The sequence below is a fragment of the Clinocottus analis genome, unplaced genomic scaffold (assembly GCF_023055335.1).
Source record: "Clinocottus analis isolate CAN_PGR_092001 unplaced genomic scaffold, fCliAna1.0.p SCAF_8, whole genome shotgun sequence".
NCBI lineage: Eukaryota > Metazoa > Chordata > Actinopteri > Perciformes > Cottidae > Clinocottus > Clinocottus analis.
The window spans coordinates 22,029,136-22,051,311 of record NW_027176240.1 but is presented as its reverse complement, the minus strand read 5'-3'; the positions used below and the strand labels follow the sequence as shown (position 1 = coordinate 22,051,311).

At 43.8% G+C, this 22,176-nt stretch overlaps 1 protein-coding gene across 1 annotated transcript in view; it reads right to left on the bottom strand.

Moving 5' to 3' along the window:
• LOC137779609 (NACHT, LRR and PYD domains-containing protein 12-like) overlaps positions 1-22,176 on the bottom strand; it is a 60,364-nt gene that overhangs the window by 34,372 nt on the left and 3,816 nt on the right. The window contains exons 5-12 of the mRNA XM_068567649.1: positions 20,282-20,395; positions 19,994-20,072; positions 19,612-19,840; positions 17,660-19,460; positions 17,397-17,570; positions 13,225-13,398; positions 7,418-7,591; positions 1,606-1,779 (exon numbers count right to left, since the gene is read on the bottom strand). Of these exons, the coding sequence (XP_068423750.1) occupies positions 1,606-1,779; positions 7,418-7,591; positions 13,225-13,398; positions 17,397-17,570; positions 17,660-19,460; positions 19,612-19,840; positions 19,994-20,072; positions 20,282-20,395 (2,919 nt within the window). The remainder of the gene's footprint in view (positions 1-1,605; positions 1,780-7,417; positions 7,592-13,224; positions 13,399-17,396; positions 17,571-17,659; positions 19,461-19,611; positions 19,841-19,993; positions 20,073-20,281; positions 20,396-22,176) is intronic.

The following is a 22,176-nucleotide window of genomic DNA, read 5'->3' as shown; positions in this document are numbered from 1 at the left end:
TTAACCATTGAAGGAATATATGTACTGTTTGGTCTTCATTTGAAGTACAGTTTGTGATTAGATCGTATAAAATGTATAGGATGTTATAAGTTGCTATGGTATATAATCTTTTCTATATTATGGGTAAAAGTAAAAATCTCTCCTGTGTATTAGGGTCCAGCAGCCAGTGTGACCATACTAGGCAATAAACCCTTAGCTTATCTTAGATGCAAGATCTAGGACTGAGCCTTAAAGAAAAGGTGGAGGGGTTAAGGGTGTCTGTGAGGTACAAGAGGTGATGCACAGAGAGGAGAAGGTTTTCCTCTCTTCTTCTCTTCTCACTCTCTTCGAACCCTTCTCTTCAGACTTTGCTTCTTTTCTTACTTTTTACTCTTCTTGTTCACCAGACCACGGTCTGGAAGAACAGATTTAGAGAAGACTAGACTTAATATGCAACTTTATTAGAGCAGGAGAAAAATCTTATCCACCCTGTCCCAGCCCTTAGGGGTTGGGACAGGGAACCCAGCTAGTCTGGAGGAAACTTCTGCTATCAGGAGAAGAGAGCCTGGCAGCAGTACAGGACCACCAAACAGAGAAAGTAGTTTTCAACCAGCTATGAACTTAGTTTTTATTTTCATTTTACTTTTTACACTGAGCACTGTTTCATTGAGTTGAAATTGTTGGAAGTGATTGGAGCGAAAATAAAAAATCTCAGCCTTACCTTTGGGTAAGTGACTGACATCAAACAAAGTTATGTTTTTTTAGAACAATTTAACCTTTTTTCCCTGTCCGCCAACCGTGAGATACAGAAGTGACGACTGAATCTACCGAACAGACTTAAGGGAAGTATCTTTGGGTGAAAACTGTGCAGTGTTAGTATAATGATGAGATGGTGTCAAACAGGTAGAGAGAAGGTATAGACGATACATGCACTCATTATACGGGTTGAGACAAGTTACAGCCCACTGTGGGGACCTGACAGCACAGAGCTGTAAAACACCCTCAACAAAACCTAGAACTTAACTCGAAATTTCAAAAATCCTAAAGATTTAGCCCGGGGCGAGATAAAAGACCAAAAACATTATACTCATATCGGATGAGGAATGTCATTTCCTCCGGGATCACTGAGATAATAGTTGACGGAGTGCCACCGTTTTAGGTAAAGAGATCTTGCCTTCCTATCCCCCCCTCCTCCTCTCTTCCCCCGGCCTTTTTGAGGTTGGTTGGGGGCCCCTCTACTACGACCACTGGTAGGGGGCCCCGAGCAGCCGCCGTCCTATGTCTCTATGTTAAAACCGCCTCTGCTCTGTGACTGCAGCCTCTTCATACCTGAGAGTCTCCAGTCTCCAGTGTGGATCCTGCAGTCCAGCAGACAGCAGCTTCACTCCTGAGTCTCCTGGATGATTGTAGCTCAGGTCCAGCTCTCTCAGATGGGAGGGGTTGGAGCTCAGAGCTGAGGTCAGAGAAGAAGAGCCTTCCTCTGAGATCAGACAGCCTGACAGCCTGCAAACACACAATAACACACATATCACATCTTAAGACAATCTGAAGGAGGATACGAGTTCATCCATGAATGTAAATCAGGATTTGAGTGTCCATTAGTTGAACATGTTGATGAATCCTGACCTGAGGGTCTCCAGTCTGCAGTGAGGACTCTCCAGTCCAGCAGACAGCAGCTTCACTCCTGAATCCTGCAGGTTGTTGTTGCTCAGGTCCAGCTCTCTCAGACTAGAGGACTGGGAGCTGAGGACTGAGGACACAGCTTCACAGCTTCTCTCTGAGAGGTTACAGTGACTCAGTCTGAAGAGACAACAATCAACAAGAAGAAAAATAACATTCATGTTCAAATGAAATCACCTTTTTTATAATGAGTCCAGACTAAAGTAGAATCAGAAAGAAAGACCAAAAATAATTAGTTCAGTGAAAGTGGATGAAAAGTCTTGCTGTTTTAAAATAGTTCTAAAATAATTCAGTTAATTGTTCTTTCCTGTAAACAGGAAGTACCGAAGTATTAATATCAGGAGGATGGATGAATATTTAATGTTGTTTATTAGAGTTTAAAAACTGTTTCTGTCTTTTTCCTGACGAGAGAGAGACTGAACAAAGTGATATATATATAATATATGCACGGTGGTGTAGTGGCTAGCACTGACGCCTCACAGCAAGAGGCTCTGTGGTTCGGATCCCGGTCTGGGCGGGGTTCGGACACTGGTCTGCAGGTCCTTCTGTGTGGAGTTTGCATGTTCTCTCTGTGTTTGCGTGGGTTCTCTCCGGGTTCTCCGGCTTCCTCCCACAGAATAAATAAATAAATCAAAAAACGTGAAATATGTAATTCCTTCTTTCACCACACGGTGGCCGCACCATTCTAATGTCATCTGGCTCTGCGTCTGTGCCGCGAATCCTTCTCGACGGCAAAAAAAGAGAAAAGTTGGCGGTGAGGGCCGCCGCCTTCAGGAGCGGTGGGAATTACAATACTTCAATGAAAATCGAGGCAATTGTGTTTCTCTGATTTGTAGAGAGACGGTTGCCTTGTTTACGGATTTCAACGTAGAGAGACACTACGAGTCTAAACATGCTACAACGTACGACAAGCTAACAGGGAGTGAGCGCGCTGAAAAAGTGAAGCAACTCCAAGCTACCTAGCAGCGCAACAGCGACTCTTCACAAGAGCCAGTGAGTGACGACGCCGCAGTAATGACGACGTTGGTCTCCTTAACTCGCAGGTTTATTGCAGCAATGTTCACATTCACGTAACGGGGCTCTTTGCTAACCGTAGCTCAATGCGGAACAGCTAACAGGCTCACGTAGCAACCTCCACACTCACTACAACAACAACACACGGCACTTCGTCCAAAGCCACCCGCCTCCCCCCTGCTCCACCAATCACAGGCCACAACCCTGCTAACAAGCACGCTGCTTCCCTGTGATTGGCCGGAGAGCGTAAGAGGCCCCTGAACGATCCTTCTCCTCCCCCTCCCCCGCCCCCTCCCTCTGAAAAGATCTTGTAAAAGACACGGGCAAAATTCACTTGTTTTAAAGTTTAATGATAACAGACCACTGCGCATTACTTTGAACTCCTGTTTAAAATGTTCACGAGGCAACGTTATATAACTCATAGAAATGTAAGTTATTCTATTCAGTTTGTTCTTTGTTAGCTGAGTGAACGAAAGGCAGAATTGATTACATTATATTTGGTTACATTGTCATTTTAAAAGTAAAGATAATTGTGACAGTATGAGTGTGTATTTTTATGTGACATTTGTGGTTTAAAAAATGTCAGAAGGAACAATTGGCCCCCGGCATCTTTACTTTATCAAATGTGGCCCTCTTTGCAAAAGGTTTGGACACCCCTGCTCTAAACGCAAAGGAAAGGAGCTTCATGCCTCCTAACTTAGCTCCTCTAGCTTAGGAACCACTGGACCTTCCTTAAGGAAAGGAGATGATGCCGACCCACAATCCCTTGCGGCGGCAACATTTAAAGTGACGTTTCATTCGTCCGTTCACGAGAACAAATGATCATGAAGACAAACGCAGATCATGAAAATAATAAGTAGCGTAACTTGTAAATACTTTAAATAATCTGTTAAACCGTCTGGAAAACTATGAACGTTACGTTGAACACGCTGTAAAGTGATGAAACTGCTGTAAAGCGATGAAACTGCTGTAAAGCGATGAAACTGCTGTAAAGCGATGAAGCTGCTGTAAAGCGATGAAGCTGCTGTAAAGTGATGAAACTGCTGTAAAGTGATGAAACTGCTGTAAATCGATGAAACTGCTGTAAAGTGATGAAACTGCTGTAAAGCGATGAAACTGCTGCAAAGCGATGAAACTGCTGTAAAGCGATGAAACTGCTGTGAAGTGATGAAACTGCTGTGAAGTGATGAAACTGCTGTGAAGCGATGAAACTGCTGTGAAGCGATGAAACTGCTGCAAAGCGATGAAACTGCTGTAAAGCGATGAAACTGCTGCAAAGTGATGAAACTACTGTTTTAATATTCTCTCTGGTGTTGAACTGCAGCTTCAGTCCTCATTCTTTTATTTTACTTTAGTTACGGAAGCTTTAATGAAAGAGTTAAACTGGACAAGCTCTTCAGCCTGACTCATGTTTATGATTATCATCATTTTAATCAACTATGTTGTTACATTACAATAAAACACTATCAAGTTGTGTTTCATAAACTGTTGTCTGCATATTGTTATGATCAGATTATAATCTGCATATAAACCATAACAACATAAATTGATATGAGACACACATATGACACACATCGTTAGTGGGAGAACTATTTAATTCAGCAGGTTTGAAACTCTCCCTCACTCCCTTCCCTCATCTCTCATCCCTTACCCCCTCATCACATCCCTTTTCCTTCTCCAGCTCAAGAATCTATGGTTCTGAATAATAAACCTTCCACCAACACCAGTTAGGAGAAGCGTGGTCCTTGTTAGTGAAACAAATCTAGTTAGAATAAAATCTACTGGGATTAAATCCATCTCCACAACCATACTGGTAGTGAAATGTATTGTGCTGTGTAGGTGCTGCATCACTTAGTTTGGTTTCTCAGGCTGCTTTGTGGTTTTCACAGGGAAGTTGATGAGAGAGAGCTGCAAACAGCGGCGTCTACAAGCCTGCTAGAAGCTACAAACTCTGCTCTGACACCTCAGCTGAACTTTTACCTGTTAAGATTGTGCACAACAGAAAGTTAATGTCTCCTGGACTTTTTTTCCTGTGAAGATCCCAGAAAGGGTTAATATTTGGTGATGTGTGGTTATGTGTGGCCTTCTGGAAAACCATAAATGTTTACGTTTAGGCATCCCTGCGATCGTCTCACTCTTTCTGTTACAAACTGACCCCGGCCCCCGTCAGAGAAGAGAAAAGTTATGTGGCCCTCACAGGAAAAAGTTTGGGGACCCCTGGTCTACTGATTCCACCAGATCTGAAACCATATCTCTGTGAAGGATTTTCGCGAAGATATTAATATTTATAAAACGTCAATGGCTGCGTTTCCCAGATTTTGATCGTTCTTAAGGACTTCGGCTAAGAAGGAGCGCTAAGATACGAGTGTTTCCCAGACGCGCTCTTAACTGCCTTCTTAAGATCTCGCCAAAGAAGCTTCTTAAGACGCTCTTAGTGGGAGCTGTCCACCGCCGTGGAGATGAAACTAAATCAATCCATGCCAGATTAATCCATCACCCACCACTTTATCAGAGCATGAATCACACACAACACGCTGTGGTCCACACACACAGGTGCACTTATGCTACGGGCGTGTGTGTGTGTGTGTCATCCACGACACCAATCACCGGGGATCTCAGCCAAGACGCTCCTAAGACGCTCCTAAGATGCTCTTAGCGTTTAAGAGCGTCTTAATGAATCTGGGAAACACAGCCAATGTCTGCTCGGCGCTCCTGCCTGTATCCCCAGTAGCCGTAAAAAAGTGTGTCATCTTTGGCAGCGTTCCTAAATATTTATCGCTGTCTTTTCTTTTTTTTCTTTTGATGGAGCCGCTTGGATAACTTTGTTTCATTTTTGCTTTTATTCTTGTCTTGCTTCTTCTGAATCGTCTCTGTGTAATTTCCTCCTGTCACTGTGTGTTTATGTTTCGCGCTGCGCACCGTTACGGACGAGTGCATTTCATTGTGAAAGTAGGGGTGTGTGGACACGACAGATAACCATGGACTGGACATTTTAACTACCACTTCAACGTTTCAACGGATTTCTTGTTGAGAGATTGAGAAATTATGAAAGTAAAAAAGTGTAATCATTAAAAACGTAGAACTATTTTCTTTTTTTTGTATAACCATTTTGATTTTTTATGTACAACCATTATCTTTTTAACCATTGAAGGAATATATGTACTGTTTGGTCTTCATTTGAAGTACAGTTTGTGATTAGATCGTATAAAATGTATAGGATGTTATAAGTTGCTGTGTTATATAATCTTTTCTATATTATGGGTAAAAGTAAAAAGCTCTCCTGTGTATTAGGGTCCAGCAGCCAGTGTGACCATATTAGGCAATAAACCCTTAGCTTATCTTAGATGCAAGATCTAGGACTGAGCCTTAAAGAAAAGGTGGAGGGGTTAAGGGTGTCTGTGAGGTACAAGAGGTGACGCACAGAGAGGAGAAGGTTTTCCTCTCTTCTTCTCTTCTCACTCTCTTCGAACCCTTCTCTTCAGACTTTGCTTCTTTTCTTACTTTTTACTCTTCTTGTTCACCAGACCACGGTCTGGAAGAACAGATTTAGAGAAGACTAGACTTAATATGCAACTTTACTAGAGCAGGAGAAAAATCTTATCCACCCTGTCCCAGCCCTTAGGGGTTGGGACAGGGAACCCAGCTAGTCTGGAGGAAACTTCTGCTATCAGGAGCAGAGAGCCTGGCAGCAGTACAGGACCACCAAACAGAGAAAGTGGTTTTCAACCAGCTCTGAACTTAGTTTTTAATTTTAATTTTACTTTTTACACTGAGCACTGTTTCATTGAGTTGAAATTGTCAGAAGTGATTGGAGCGAAAATAAAAAATCTCAGCCTTACCTTTGGGTAAGTGACTGACATCAAACAAAGTTATGTTTTTTTAGAACAATTTAACCTTTTTTCCCTGTCCACCAACCGTGAGATACAGAAGTGACGACTGAATCTACCGAAGAGACTTAAGGGAAGTATCTTTGGGTGAAAACTGTGCAGTGTTAGTATAATGATGAGATGGTGTCAAACAGGCAGAGAGAAGGTGGAGACGATACACGCACTCATTATACGGGTTGAGACAAGTTACAGCCCACTGTGGGGACCTGACAGCACAGAGCTGTAAAACACCCTCAACAAAACCTAGAACTTAACTCGAAATTTCAAAACTCCTAAAGATTTAGCCCGGGGCGAGATAAAAGACCAAAAACATTATACTCATATCGGATGAGGAATGTCATTTCCTCCGGGATCACTGAGATAATAGTTGACGGAGTGCCACCGTTTTAGGTAAAGAGGTCTTGCCTTCCTATCCCCCCCTCCTCCTCTCTTCCCCCGGCCTTTTTGAGGTTGGTTGGGGGCCCCTCTACTACGACCACTGGTAGGGGGCCCCGAGCAGCCGCCTACCTATGTCTCTATGTTAAAACCGCCTCTGCTCTGTGGCTGCAGCCTCTTCATACCTGAGAGTCTCCAGTCTCCAGTGTGGATCCTGCAGTCCAGCAGACAGCAGCTTCACTCCTGAGTCTCCTGGATGATTGTAGCTCAGGTCCAGCTCTCTCAGATGGGAGGGGTTGGAGCTCAGAGCTGAGGTCAGAGAAGAAGAGCCTTCCTCTGAGATCAGACAGCCTGACAGCCTGCAAACACACAATAACACACATATCACATCTTAAGAATATCTGAAGGAGGATACGAGTTCATCCATGAATGTAAATCAGGATTTGAGTGTCCATTAGTTGAACATGTTGATGAATCCTGACCTGAGAGTCTCCAGTCTGCAGTGAGGACTCTCCAGTCCAGCAGACAGCAGCTTCACTCCTGAATCCTGCAGGTTGTTGTTACTCAGGTCCAGCTCTCTCAGACTAGAGGACTGGGAGCTGAGGACTGAGGACAGAGCTTCACAGCTTCTCTCTGAGAGGTTACAGTGACTCAGTCTGAAGAGACAACAATCAACAAGAAGAAAAATAACATTCATGTTCAAATGAAATCACCTTTTTTATAATGAGTCCAGACTAAAGTAGAATCAGAAAGAAAGACCAAAGATAATTAGTTCAGTGAAAGTGGATGAAAAGTCTTGCTGTTTTAAAATAGTTCTAAAATAATTCAGTTAATTGTTCTTTACTGTAAACAGGAAGTACCAAAGTATTAATATCAGGAGGATGGATGAATATTTAATGTTGTTTATTAGAGTTAAAAAACTGTTTCTGTCTTTTTCCTGACGAGAGAGAGACTGAACAAAGTGATATATATATAATATATGCACGGTGGTGTAGTGGCTAGCACTGACGCCTCACAGCAAGAGGCTCTGTGGTTCGGATCCCGGTCTGGGCGGGGTTCGGACACTGGTCTGCAGGTCCTTCTGTGTGGAGTTTGCATGTTCTCTCTGTGTTAGCGTGGGTTCTCTCCGGGTTCTCCGGCTTCCTCCCACAGTCCAAAGACATGCAGGTTAGGTTAATTGGACTCTAAATTTTCCGTAGGTGTGAATGGTTGTCTGCCCTGTGATGGACTGACGACTTGTCCAGGGTGAACCCTGCCTTCGCCCCTTGACAGCTGGGATTGGCTCCAGCGCCATGCGACCCTAATGAGGATAAGCGGTTCAGATGATGCAGGGGTGTCCAAAGTCCCGAAGCTTCGATCTTATGATGTATTATTTATGGCCCGCCAGCTCTGTCAGAATAAATAAATCAAAAAACGTGAAAGATGTAATTCCTTCTTTCACCACACGGTGGCCGCACCATTCTAATGTCATCTGGCTCTGCGTCTGTGCCGCGAATCCTTCTTGACGGCAAAAAAAGAGAAAAGTTGGCGGTGAGGGCCGCCGCCTTCAGGAGCGGTGGGAATTACAATACTTCAATGAAAATCGAGGCAATTGTGTTTCTCTGATTTGTAGAGAGACGGTTGCCTTGTTTACGGATTTCAACGTAGAGAGACACTACGAGTCTAAACATGCTACAACGTACGACAAGCTAACAGGGAGTGAGCGCGCTGAAAAAGTGAAGCAACTCCAAGCTACCTAGCAGCGCAACAGCGACTCTTCACAAGAGCCAGTGAGTGACGACGCCGCAGTAATGACGACGTTGGTCTCCTTAACTCGCAGGTTTATTGCAGCAATGTTCACATTCAAGTAACGGGGCTCTTTGCTAACTGTAGCTCAATGCGGAACAGCTAACAGGCTCGCGTAGCATCCCCCACACTCACTACAACAACAACACACGGCACTTCCTCCAAAGCCACCCGCCTCCCCCCTGCTCCACCAATCACAGGCCACAACCCTGCTAACAAGCACGCTGCTTCCCTGTGATTGGCCGGAGAGCGTAAGAGGCCCCTGAACGATCCTTCTCCTCCCCCTCCCCCGCCCCCTCCCTCTGAAAAGATCTTGTAAAAGACACGGGCAAAATTCACTTGTTTTAAAGTTTAATGATAACAGACCACTGCGCATTACTTTGAACTCCTGTTTAAAATGTTCACGAGGCAACGTTATATAACTCATAGAAATGTAAGTTATTCTATTCAGTTTGTTCTTTGTTAGCTGAGTGAACGAAAGGCAGAATTGATTACATTATATTTGGTTACATTGTCATTTTAGATAATTGTGACAGTATGAGTGTGTATTTTTATGTGACATTTGTGGTTTAAAAAATGTCAGAAGGAACAATTGGCCCCCGGCATCTTTACTTTATCAAATGTGGCCCTCTTTGCAAAAGGTTTGGACACCCCAGCTCTAAACGCAAAGGAAAGGAGCTTCATGCCTCCTAACTTAGCTCCTTTAGCTTAGGAACCACTGGACCTTCCTTAAGGAAAGGAGATGATGCCGACCCACAATCCCTTGCGGCGGCAACATTTAAAGTGACGTTTCATTCGTCCGTTCACGAGAACAAATGATCATGAAGACAAACGCAGATCATGAAAATAATAAGTAGCGTAACTTGTAAATACTTTAAATAATCTGTTAAACCGTCTGGAAAACTATGAACGTTACGTTGAACACGCTGTAAAGTGATGAAACTGCTGTGAAGTGATGAAACTGCTGTAAAGCGATGAAACTGCTGCAAAGCGATGAAACTGCTGTAAAGTGATGAAACTGCTGCAAAGTGATGAAACTACTGTTTTAATATTCTCTCTGGTGTTGAACTGCAGCTTCAGTCCTCATTCTTTTATTTTTACTTTAGTTACAGAAGCTTTAATGAAAGAGTTAAACTGGACAAGCTCTTCAGCCTGACTCTGTTTATGATTATCATCTTTTTAATCAACTATGTTGTTACATTACAATAAAACACTATCAAGTTGTGTTTCATAAACTGTTGTCTGCATATTGTTATGATCAGATTATAATCTGCATATAAACCATAACAACATAAATGGATATGAGACACACATATGACACACATCGTTAGTGGGAGAACTATTTAATTCAGCAGGTTTGAAACTCTCCCTCACTCCCTTCCCTCTTCTCTCATCCCTTACCCCCTTATCACATCCCTTTTCCTTCTCCAGCTCAAGAATCTATGGTTCTGAATAATAAACCTTCCACCAACACCAGTTAGGAGAAGCGTGGTCCTTGTTAGTGAAACAAATCTAGTTAGAATAAAATCTACTGGGATTAAATCCATCTCCACAACCATACTGGTAGTGAAATGTATTGTGCTGTGTAGGTGCTGCATCACTTAGTTTGGTTTCTCAGGCTGCTTTGTGGTTTTCACAGGGAAGTTGATGAGAGAGAGCTGCAAACAGCGGCGTCTACAAGCCTGCTAGAAGCTACAAACTCTGCTCTGACACCTCAGCTGAACTTTTACCTGTTAAGATTGTGCACAACAGAAAGTTAATGTCTCCTGGACTTTTTTCCTGTGAAGAACCCAGAAAGGGTTAATATTTGGTGATGTGTGGTTATGTGTGGCCTTCTGGAAAACCATAAATGTTTACGTTGAGGCATCCCTGCGATCGTCTCACTCTTTCTGTTACAAACTGACCCCGGCCCCCGTCAGAGAAGAGAAAAGTTATGTGGCCCTCACAGGAAAAAGTTTGGGGACCCCTGGTCTACTGATTCCACCAGATTTGAAACCATATCTCTGTGAAGGATTTTGGCGAAGATATTAATATTTATAAAACGTCAATGGCTGCGTTTCCCAGATTTTGATCGTTCTTAAGGACTTCGGCTAAGAAGGAGCGCTAAGATACGAGTGTTTCCCAGACGCGCTCTTAACTGCCTTCTTAAGATCTCGCCAAAGAAGCTTCTTAAGACGCTCTTAGTGGGAGCTGTCCACCGCCGTGGAGATGAAACTAAATCAATCCATGCCAGATTAATCCATCACCCACCACTTTATCAGAGCATGAATCACACACAACACGCTGTGGTCCACACACACAGGTGCAATTATGCTACGGGCCTGTGTGTGTGTGTGTGTCATCCACGACACCAATCACCGGGGATCTCAGCCAAGACGCTCCTATGACGCTCCTAAGACGCTCTTAGCGTTTAAGAGCGTCTTAACGAATCTGGGAAACACAGCCAATGTCTGCGCGGCGCTCCTGCCTGTATCCCCAGTAGCCGTAAAAAAGTGTGTCATCTTTGGCAGCGTTCCTAAATATTTATCGCTGTCTTTTCTTTTTTTTCTTTTGATTGAGCCGCTTGGATAACTTTGTTTCATTTTTGCTTTTATTCTTGTCTTGCTTCTTCTGAATCGTCTCTGTGTAATTTCCAGTCCTCCTGTCACTGTGTGTTTATGTTTCGCGCTGCGCACCGTTACGGACGAGTGCATTTCATTGTGAAAGTAGGGGTGTGTGGACACGACAGATAACCATGGACTAGACATTTTAACTACTACTTCAACGTTTCAACGGATTTCTTGTTGCGAGATTGAGAAATTATGAAAGTAAAAAAGTGTAATCATTAAAAACGTATAACTATTTTCTTTTTTTTGTATAACCATTTTGATTTTTTTATGTACAACCATTATCTTTTTAACCATTGAAGGAATATATGTACTGTTTGGTCTTCATTTGAAGTACAGTTTGTGATTAGATCGTATAAAATGTATAGGATGTTATAAGTTGCTGTGTTATATAATCTTTTCTATATTATGGGTAAAAGTAAAAAGCTCTCCTGTGTATTAGGGTCCAGCAGCCAGTGTGACCATATTAGGCAATAAACCCTTAGCTTATCTTAGATGCAAGATCTAGGACTGAGCCTTAAAGAAAAGGTGGAGGGGTTAAGGGTGTCTGTGAGGTACAAGAGGTGATGCACAGAGAGGAGAAGGTTTTCCTCTCTTCTTCTCTTCTCACTCTCTTCGAACCCTTCTCTTCAGACTTTGCTTCTTTTCTTACTTTTTACTCTTCTTGTTCACCAGACCACGGTCTGGAAGAACAGATTTAGAGAAGACTAGACTTAATATGCAACTTTACTAGAGCAGGAGAAAAATCTTATCCACCCTGTCCCAGCCCTTAGGGGTTGGGACAGGGAACCCAGCTAGTCTGGAGGAAACTTCTGCTATCAGGAGCAGAGAGCCTGGCAGCAGTACAGGACCACCAAACAGAGAAAGTAGTTTTCAACCAGCTCTGAACTTAGTTTTTATTTTCATTTTACTTTTTACACTGAGCACTGTTTCATTGAGTTGAAATTGTTGGAAGTGATTGGAGCGAAAATAAAAAATCTCAGCCTTACCATTGGGTAAGTGACTGACATCAAACAAAGTTATGGTTTTTTAGAACAATTTAACCTTTTTTCCCTGTCCGCCAACCGTGAGATACAGAAGTGACGACTGAATCTACCGAACAGACTTAAGGTAAGTATCTTTGGGTGTAAAACTTTTGCAGTGTTAGTATAATGATGAGATGGTGTCAAACAGGCAGAGAGAAGGTGGAGACGATACATGCACTCATTATACGGGTTGAGACAAGTTACAGCCCACTGTGGGGACCTGACAGCCCAGAGCTGTAAAACACCCTCAACAAAACCTAGAACTTAACTCGAAATTTCAAAAATCCTAAAGATTTAGCCCGGGGCGAGATAAAAGACCAAAAACATTATACTCATATCGGATGAGGATTGTTATTTCCTCTGGGATCACTGAGATAATAGTTGACGGAGTGCCACCGTTTTAGGTAAAGAGGTCTTGCCTTCCTATCCCCCCTCCTCCTCTCCTCTTCCCCCGGCCTTTTTGAGGTTGGTTGGGGGCCCCTCTACTACGACCACTGGTAGGGGGCCCCAAGCAGCCGCCTACCTATGTCGCTATGTTAAAACCGCCTCTGCTCTGTGGCTGCAGCCTCTTCATACCTGAGAGTCTCCAGTCTCCAGTGTGGATCCTCCAGTCCAGCAGATAGCAGCTTCACTCCTGAGTCTCCTGGATGATTGTAGCTCAGGTCCAGCTCTCTCAGATGGGAGGGGTTGGAGCTCAGAGCTGAGGTCAGAGAAGAAGAGCCTTCCTCTGAGATCAGACAGCCTGACAGCCTGCAAACACACAATAACACACATATCACATCTTAAGACAATCTGAAGGAGGATACGAGTTCATCCATGAATGTAAATCAGGATTTGAGTGTCCATTAGTTGAACATGTTGATGAATCCTGACCTCAGGGTCTCCAGTCTGCAGTGAGGACTCTCCAGTCCAGCAGACAGCAGCTTCACTCCTGAATCCTGCAGGTTGTTGTTACTCAGGTCCAGCTCTCTCAGACTAGAGGACTGGGAGCTGAGGACTGAGGACAGAGCTTCACAGCTTCTCTCTGAGAGGTTACAGTGACTCAGTCTGAAGAGACAACAATCAACAAGAAGAAAAATAACATTCATGTTCAAATGAAATCACCTTTTTTATAATGAGTCCAGACTAAAGTAGAATCAGAAAGAAAGACCAAAAATAATTAGTTCAGTGAAAGTGGATGAAAAGTCTTGCTGTATTAAAATAGTTCTAAAATAATTCAGTTAATTGTTCTTTCCTGTAAACAGGAAGTACCAAAGTATTAATATCAGGAGGATGGATGAATATTTAATGTTGTTTATTAGAGTTAAAAAACTGTTTCTGTCTTTTTCCTGACGAGAGAGAGACTGAACAAAGTGATATATATATATATAATATATGCACGGTGGTGTAGTGGCTAGCACTGACGCCTCACAGCAAGAGGCTCTGTGGTTCGGATCCCGGTCTGGGCGGGGTTCGGACACTGGTCTGCAGGTCCTTCTGTGTGGAGTTTGCATATTCTTTCTGTGTTTGCGTGGGTTCTCTCCGGGTTCTCCGGCTTCCTCCCACAGAATAAATAAATCAAAAAACGTGAAAGATGTAATTTCTTCTTTTACCACACGGTGGCCGCACCATTCTAATGTCATCTGGCTCTGCGTCTGTGCCGCGAATCCTTCTCGACGGCAAAAAAAGAGAAAAGTTGGCGGTGAGGGCCGCCACCTTCAGGAGCGGTGGGAATTACAATACTTCAATGAAAATCGAGGCAATTGTGTTTCTCTGATTTGGAGAGACGGTTGCCTTGTTTACGGATTTCAACGTAGAGAGACACTACGAGTCTAAACATGCTACAACGTACGACAAGCTAACAGGGAGTGAGCGCGCTGAAAAAGTGAAGCAACTCCAAGCTACCTAGCAGCGCAACAGCGATTCCTCACGAGAGCCAGTGAGTGACGACGCCGCAGTAATGACGACGTTGGTCTCCTTAACTCGCAGGTTTATTGCAGCAATGTTCACATTCACGTAACGGGGCTCTTTGCTAACTGTAGCTCAATGCGGAACAGCTAACAGGCTCACGTAGCATCCTCCACACTCACTACAACAACAACACACGGCACTTCCTCCAAAGCCACCCGCCTCCCCCCTGCTCCACCAATCACAGGCCACAACCCTGCTAACAAGCACGCTGCTTCCCTGTGATTGGCCGAAGAGCGTAAGAGGCCCCTGAACGATCCTTCCCCCCCCCCCTCCCCCGCCCCTTCCCTCTGAAAAGATCTTGTAAAAGACACGGGCAAAATTCACTTGTTTTAAAGTTTAATGATAACAGACCACTGCGCATTACTTTGAACTCCTGTTTAAAATGTTCACGAGGCAACGTTATATAACTCATAGAAATGTAAGTTATTCTATACAGTTTGTTCTTTGCTAGCTGAGTGAACGAAAGGCAGAATTGATTACATTATATTTGGTTACATTGTCATTTTAAAAGTAAAGATAATTGTGACAGTATGAGTGTGTATTTTTATGTGACATTTGTGGTTTAAAAAATGTCAGAAGGAACAATTGGCCCCCGGCATCTTTACTTTATCAAATGTGGCCCTCTTTGCAAAAGGTTTGGACACCCCTGCTCTAAACGCAAAGGAAAGGAGCTTCATGCCTCCTAACTTAGCTCCTCTAGCTTAGGAACCACTGGACCTTCCTTAAGGAAAGGAGATGATGCCGAACCACAATCCCTTGAGGTGGCAACATTTAAAGTGACGTTTCATTCGTTCGTTCACGAGAACAAACGATCATGAAGACAAAAGCAGATCATGAAAATAATAAGTAGCGTAACTTGTAAATACTTTCAATAATCTGTTAAACCGTCTGGAAAACTATGAACGTTACGTTGAACACGCTGTAAAGTGATCAAACTGCTGTAAAGTGATGAAACTGCTGTGAAGTGATGAAACTGCTGTAAAGTGATGAAACTGCTCTATTAATATTCTCTCTGGTGTTGAACTGCAGCTTCAGTCCTCATTCTTTTATTTTACTTTAGTTAGAGAAGTTTTAATGAAAGAGTTAAACTGGACGAGCTCTTCAGCCTGACTCTGTTTATGATTATCATCTTTTTAATCAACTATTTTGTTACATTACAATAAAACACTATCAAGTTGTGTTTCATAAACTGTTGTCTGCATATTGTTATGATCAGATTATAATCTGCATATAAACCATAACAACATAAATGGATTTGAGACACACATATGACACACATCGTTAGTGGGAGAACTATTTAATTCAGCAGGTTTGAAACTGAACAGAAACAGTTTAGTAGCTTTGTTCTCTGTGGAAAATCTCTTGGTTTCACTTTCATATTCCTTCGTTCATTTCTATTCCAACCTCGTTAATAAATTAATATATGAACTGGGTTGTTTATATTAATAAAGTAATATATGAACTGGGTTGTTAAAAATTAATAAAGTAATATATGAACCTGGTTGTTTATATTAATAAATTATTATATGAACCGGGTTGTTTATATTAATAAAGTAATATATGAACCGGGTTGTTAGTATTAATAAAGTAATATATGAACCGGGTTGTTTAATCCTCTGCATGACGCAACACTGTCAGAACACAGGTGAAGTATTTAAGATGCTTTATTGTGGTGCAGATGGACTACAACGTTGTAGTTTCACCGCTGCAGACAGACCGACGTCACTAACATCGCCTGCCGTCGCGTCAGAACTACGTCGTTATTGAAAGTGGAGTCTGATCCTCTAAACACTCGGTTGTCTTTTCCTAACTCCTCATGAAGTCTCCTTCCCATCTTTCCTTGACCCCGTGACGTTTCCACAGAGGTGAAGGAAAAGTGCTGAGGGTTAGATGTTAGGAGGTGATTATTTGACTATTCGACCGCAGCCTGAGACTGAAACAAACAGGAAATGAGCTGCAGAACCCAAACTAGGAGCTAAAAGAGGCTGAAAAGCTCTGCAGAGCTGCAGCGATGGAGACGATTCTCTGTGTTCATCAGCACCACACGACTCTTCTCCTTTACACAGTCAGCTGATCCGTTGTCAATCTAGAAGTCTTGATTGTTGGATGTTTTGGTTCTGACAAGCTCTTGTGTTTGTGTAATAATGACTGTTGTCTCTCAGAAGTAAAGTAAAGGAGAAAGAAGTCTGAAATCACTACAGCACCACAGACTTTATGACAGACTTTCCAGCGTTTACCCTCTGACTGGTTTCCCGTTGCCGACCCCGCCTGTTTAGATTTCTCACCTTGCATCTGCTCCAGTAAACCTCCAGTAATGTCTGGACTAAAGGACAACACACACTAGAGGCAGATGAGCAGCATCAAAACATCAAACTATAGTTTCATATGAGCCCAAAACCTGCTGCGTGACGACGTTGATGCACGTCAACCCACCATGATGCCGTCAACGTGTCAGGATACACCATTGTCCTAGTTTCTGATGTAGAGACAAGGCAACACTCCAGAAACACAACAGCTTCATCACCTCCCTGTTCTGGCTCATCCTGGCTGCTGTTCCCTGACTACTTCTGTCTGTGTTGATGGTCTGATGTGGGACCCAAACAGTGAGATGAGTCTCTGGTAGCTTGAGGTCAGCTTGGTGTGTCAGGGTCATATTAACCAGACTGACAGTGTGACAGAGAACAGGTTTCCAGCTCTACCTCCTCTATCAGACTGATGCTCTGTGGCTGCAGCCTCTTCATACCTGAGAGTCTCCAGTCTCCAGTGTGAATCCTCCAGTCCAGCAGACAGCAGCTTCACTGCTGAGTCTCCTGGATGATTGTAGCTCAGGTCCAGCTCTCTCAGATGGGAGGGATTGGAGCTCAGAGCTGAGGTCAGAGAAGAAGAGCCTTCCTCTGAGAGGTTACAGCTAGACAGCCTGCAAACACACAATAACACACATATCACATCTTAAGACAATCTGAAGGAGGATACGAGTTCATCCATGAATGTAAATCCAGCCAAACTTTCAGCAGATCGTCACTGTAGAACAGGGGTGACCAAACTACGGCCCGAATTTGAGTGTCCATTAGTTTGACATGCTGATGAATCCTGACCTAAGAGTCTCCAGTCTGCAGTGAGGACTCTCCAGTCCAGCAGACAGCAGCTTCACTCCTGAATCCGGCAGTTTGTTGTTACTCAGGTCCAGCTCTCTCAGACTAGAGGACTGGGAGCTGAGGACTGAGGACAGAGCTTCACAGCTTCTCTCTGAGAGGTTACAGTCACTCAGTCTGAAGAGACAAGGAGGAAGAAAAAATAAACAATAATAATAAACAATATTTAAGTTATGATCAATGAATCTAACTCTCTCTGTACTTACAGAGCTTTGTAGGAGGCTTTGACCACTGGCAGCAGCCTCAGAAAAGCCGCTGAAGCAGAGTACTTCTTCAGGTCAAACACCTCCAGATCTTTTCCTGATGACAGTAAGATGAAGACCAGAGCTGACCACTGAGCAGGAGACAGTTCATCTGTGGAGAGACGTCCTGACCTCAGGGACTGTTGGATCTCCTCCACTAGAGAACCATCATTCAGTTCATTCAGACAGTGGAACAGATTGATGCTTTTCTCTGGAGACACATCCTCACTGATCTTCTCCTTGATGTACTGGACTGTTTCCTGATTGGTCCGTGAGCTACTTCCTGTCTGTGTCAGCAGACCTCGTAGGAGAGTCTGATTGGTCTCCAGTGAAAGACCCAGGAGGAAGCGGAGGAACAAGTCCAGGTGTCCATTAGGACTCTGTAAGGCCTTGTCCACAGCACTCTGGTAGAGATGTCTTGGTTCAGGTTTCTTTTTAAAGACTTTAGACAACAGGGAGGTTGTTTGTTCTTCTGCCAGCAGGTTGACACCAGAGTTGATGAAGGTCAGATGGACATGAAGAGCAGCCAGAAACTCCTGAACACTCAGATGGACGAAGCAGAACACCTTGTCCTGGTACAGTCCTCTCTCCTCTCTAAAGGTCTGTGTGAACACTCCTGAGTACACTGAGGCTGCTCTGATATCGATGCCACACTCTGTCAGGTCGGATTCATAGAAGATCAGGTTCCCTTTCTGCAGCTGATCAAAAGCCAGTTTTCCCAGAGACTCGATCATCTTCCTGCTCTCTGGACTCCAGTGTGGATCTGTCTCAGCTCCTCCATCAAACTTGACATTCTTCACTTTGGCCTGAACCACCAGGAAGTGGATGTACATCTCAGTCAGGGTCTTGGGCAGCTCTCCTCCCTCTGTGGTCTTCAACACGACCTCCAAAACTGTAGCAGTGATCCAGCAGAAGACTGGGATGTGACACATGATGTGGAGGCTTCGTGAGGTCTCGATGTGGGGGATGATCCTTCTGGCCTGCTCCTCATCTCTGAACCTCTTCATGAAGTAGTCCTTCTTCTGTGGGTCAGTGAACCCTCTGACCTCTGTCACCAGGTCAACACAGTCAGGAGGGATCTGATTGGCTGCTGCAGGTCGTGTGGTTATCCAGAGGCGAGCAGAGGGAAGCAGCTTCCCCGTGATGAGGTTTGTCAGCAGCACATCCACTGAGGTGGACTCTGTGATATCAGTTAGGGCTTTATTCTTGCAGAAGTTCAGAGGAAGTCGACACTCATCCAGACCGTCAAAGATGAACACAACCGGGAACTCTTCAAACCTGCAGATTCCTGCTTCTTTGGTTTCAGAGAAGAAGTGATGAACAAGTTCCACCAAGCTGAACTTCTTCTCTTTCAGCACATTCAGCTCTCTGAACGTGAAGGGAAACATGAACTGGATGTCCTGGTTGGCTTTGTCTTCAGCCCAGTCCAGAGTGAACTTCTGTGTTAGGACTGTTTTCCCGATGCCGGCCACTCCCTTTGTCATCACTGTTCTGATTGGTTCCTCTCCTCCAGGTGAGGCTTTAAAGAAGTCTTCTTGTCTGATGGTAGTTTCTGGTCTGTGTGGTTTCCTGGATGCTGCTTCAATCTGTCTGACCTCATGTTCATTGTTGACCTCTGCAGTCCCTCCCTCTGTGATGTAGAGCTCTGTGTAGATCTGGTTCAGAAGGGTTGGGTTTCCTGCTTTAGCGATCCCCTCAAACACACACTGGAACTTCTTCTTCAGGTTAGATTTGAGTTCACGCTGACAAACTGCAGCAAGAAGTCCTGAATGAACACACAACAAGAAGATCAGAATAGATTTTTAACAGTTCATTTCCTCAAAGAATGAGTATGAATATATTCTGGTCCATCTCTTGAGACATTAGTAAACGTTCCATTCATCCAGCATGTTAAATCTTTAGAGAAATCCTCTTACTGCTCTGCAGACAGTCAGCCAGCTCCTCCTGCTTCATGCTCCTCAGGAAGTGCAGTGAGATCTTCTGAAATGCTTCTCTGCTCCTCCTCCTCTGCTCTTTATCCTCACCATCCAACACCTCCTCATCCTCTCTCTGACTCTCTAAGCATTGTGGGTAATCTGAACTCAGAACCTTCTGGATCTTCTTCAGCTCGTCCTTCACAAAAGTGAGGATGTTCTCCTCCAGCAGCTGGAACAGAATATTCTCTGAATGACAAACTAAAACCATGGAAGCAAACATCAGATCCATGTTGGACAGACTGACAACCCACTGGTCTAAAGAGTGCAGCATGGAGATGATGGTGAACAGAAGACATGTAAAAGTAGTTGTACAGGTACAGACCATAAATATGGAGTCCAGGTGTGTTTGATGCTGCTGGGCAGACGGACCTCTGGGAACCTCTGAGCTCTCCTGGTCCTCTCTGTGGAGGAGTCATGAACCATCAGCTCACATTGTGTCTGCACCACAGACTGTTTATTGTTCATGATATTACAACACAAACACAACAATAAGTCAAAGATGTTGTGTCATGATTCATCATTTTATAAACCAGATGCTAAAGACTGGAGATGAAGGACGACCATCTGTGTGACAGTTAGTCATCTTGTTTCATCTGTTTAAAGAACTTACTCTGGGTCATAAGAACGTTGTCCATCTCTGAAGTTAATCAGACCATCTTTAGACTGATCACTCTTCATGGACACACAGCTGGGTTCAGGAGACTTTTCTCTCTGCTGCTGTGACCTGATAGAAACACTGAGATTTAATGAACACATAGGATTCATATTACCTGCTTTCACTGGTTTTGTTTGACCGTTACCCATTAAAACATAAATGGTCTTAAATGGCAACGACAACACAACTTATTTATGGTTACTTATTTGTTGCTTATTCAACAAACTCGTCATTACAATAAGACACAATAACTAAAACTTGGAGCCGGGGAGCCAATCATAGTTATGATGAATGTAATGATGGAGGACAACCCTCCAACAGGAAACTCTTTTAAACTGCTGACTCTTCATCAAACTGCACTCTGCTTCCAGACCTCTGAAGGTAGTGCCAAACATCTACCACTAGTCTGCATAGATTTATGTTCCCAGACCTCTGAACGTAGACCCAGAACCCCTGCAGATAGTCTACAGACCTCTGAACATAGACCCAGAACCCCTGCAGCTAGTCTACAGACCTCTAAATGTAGACCCAGAACCCCTGCAGCTAGTCTACAGACCTCTGAATATAGACCCAGAACCCCTGCAGCTAGTCTACAGACCTCTGAATGTCGACACAGAACCCCTGCAGCTAGTCTACAGACCTCTGAATGTAGACCCAGAACCCCTGCAGCTAGTCTACAGACCTCTAAATGTAGACCCAGAACCACTGCAGCTGGTCTACAGACCTCTGAATGTAGACCCTGTACCCCTGCAGCTAGTCTACAGACCTCTAAATGTAGACCCAGAACCCCTGCAGCTAGTCTACAGACCTCTGAACGTAGACCCCGAACCCCTGCAGATAGTCTACAGTCTTCTGAAACTACTCCCCAAACCATGACAAGTAGTCCCTGAAACTCTGGATCTAGGACCCAGACTACTTCAGCTTCTCCCCAGAACTGTGGAGCTGTTCTGAAGACTTTTGTAGGTTTACTCCGTCATCTGTCTCAAAAAATCTACAACTAAAAAATATCTCCTGGTCGACTCAGAGGAGGAATAAACTCACAGTGTGTTTGCACCAGAGTAGGGCTGCAACAACGAATCGATAAAATCGATAAAAATCGATTATTAAAAAAGTTGGCAACGAATTTCATTATCAATTCGTTGTGTCGCGCGATTATTACGCCGCTCAATAAGTCGCGGAGATGTTTGAGTATTGAACATAACAGTTGAGTGGAGCGGAGCGCCGCAGACTGAAGCTCCAGGAGCTTCTGCAGCGCTGTACCTTCTCTATGTCGCTGCATAGTCGCGTTGCGTGTACAATAACTTAACAGCTAGGCTAACCGTTGTCGTTAGCTCGCTAGCTCGTCCTTCATTCCCGTGTTTGAGCTGTTGGGTTAGATAACGTCTTGGTTTTAAAATACCGTAGAGGCTTCAGGAGAAGCAACGCGTAAACATCTCCTCTGAGGAGCAGAACACAGACCTGCGTTCAACAGTCTGATATAATGAGGCTTCATGCAGAGGAAGTGCTGCTGGGATTTGTAGTTCCATATCTAATGAACAACCTTTATTTAGGTAAAGTGCAATACGTAAGTTATCCGTTGATACATTGAGTGATTACTTCTGGAATATCATCTCTCGTTCTCTGAGTTCTGTGTGTGTGAGTGTGTGTGTGTGTGTGTGTGAGTGTGTGTCTGTGAGTGTGTGTGTGTGTCTGTGCAGGTGTGTGAGTGTGTGTGTGCATGTGTGTGAGTGTGCACGTCTGTGAGTGTAGAGAACAAGTTCTGACAAATCCTGTTAAGTTTTCTGATTTTTATTTGTTTTTTATAAATTCTTTATTGTTAATATTTGTTGCACTTTGAATTTGTACTGTTC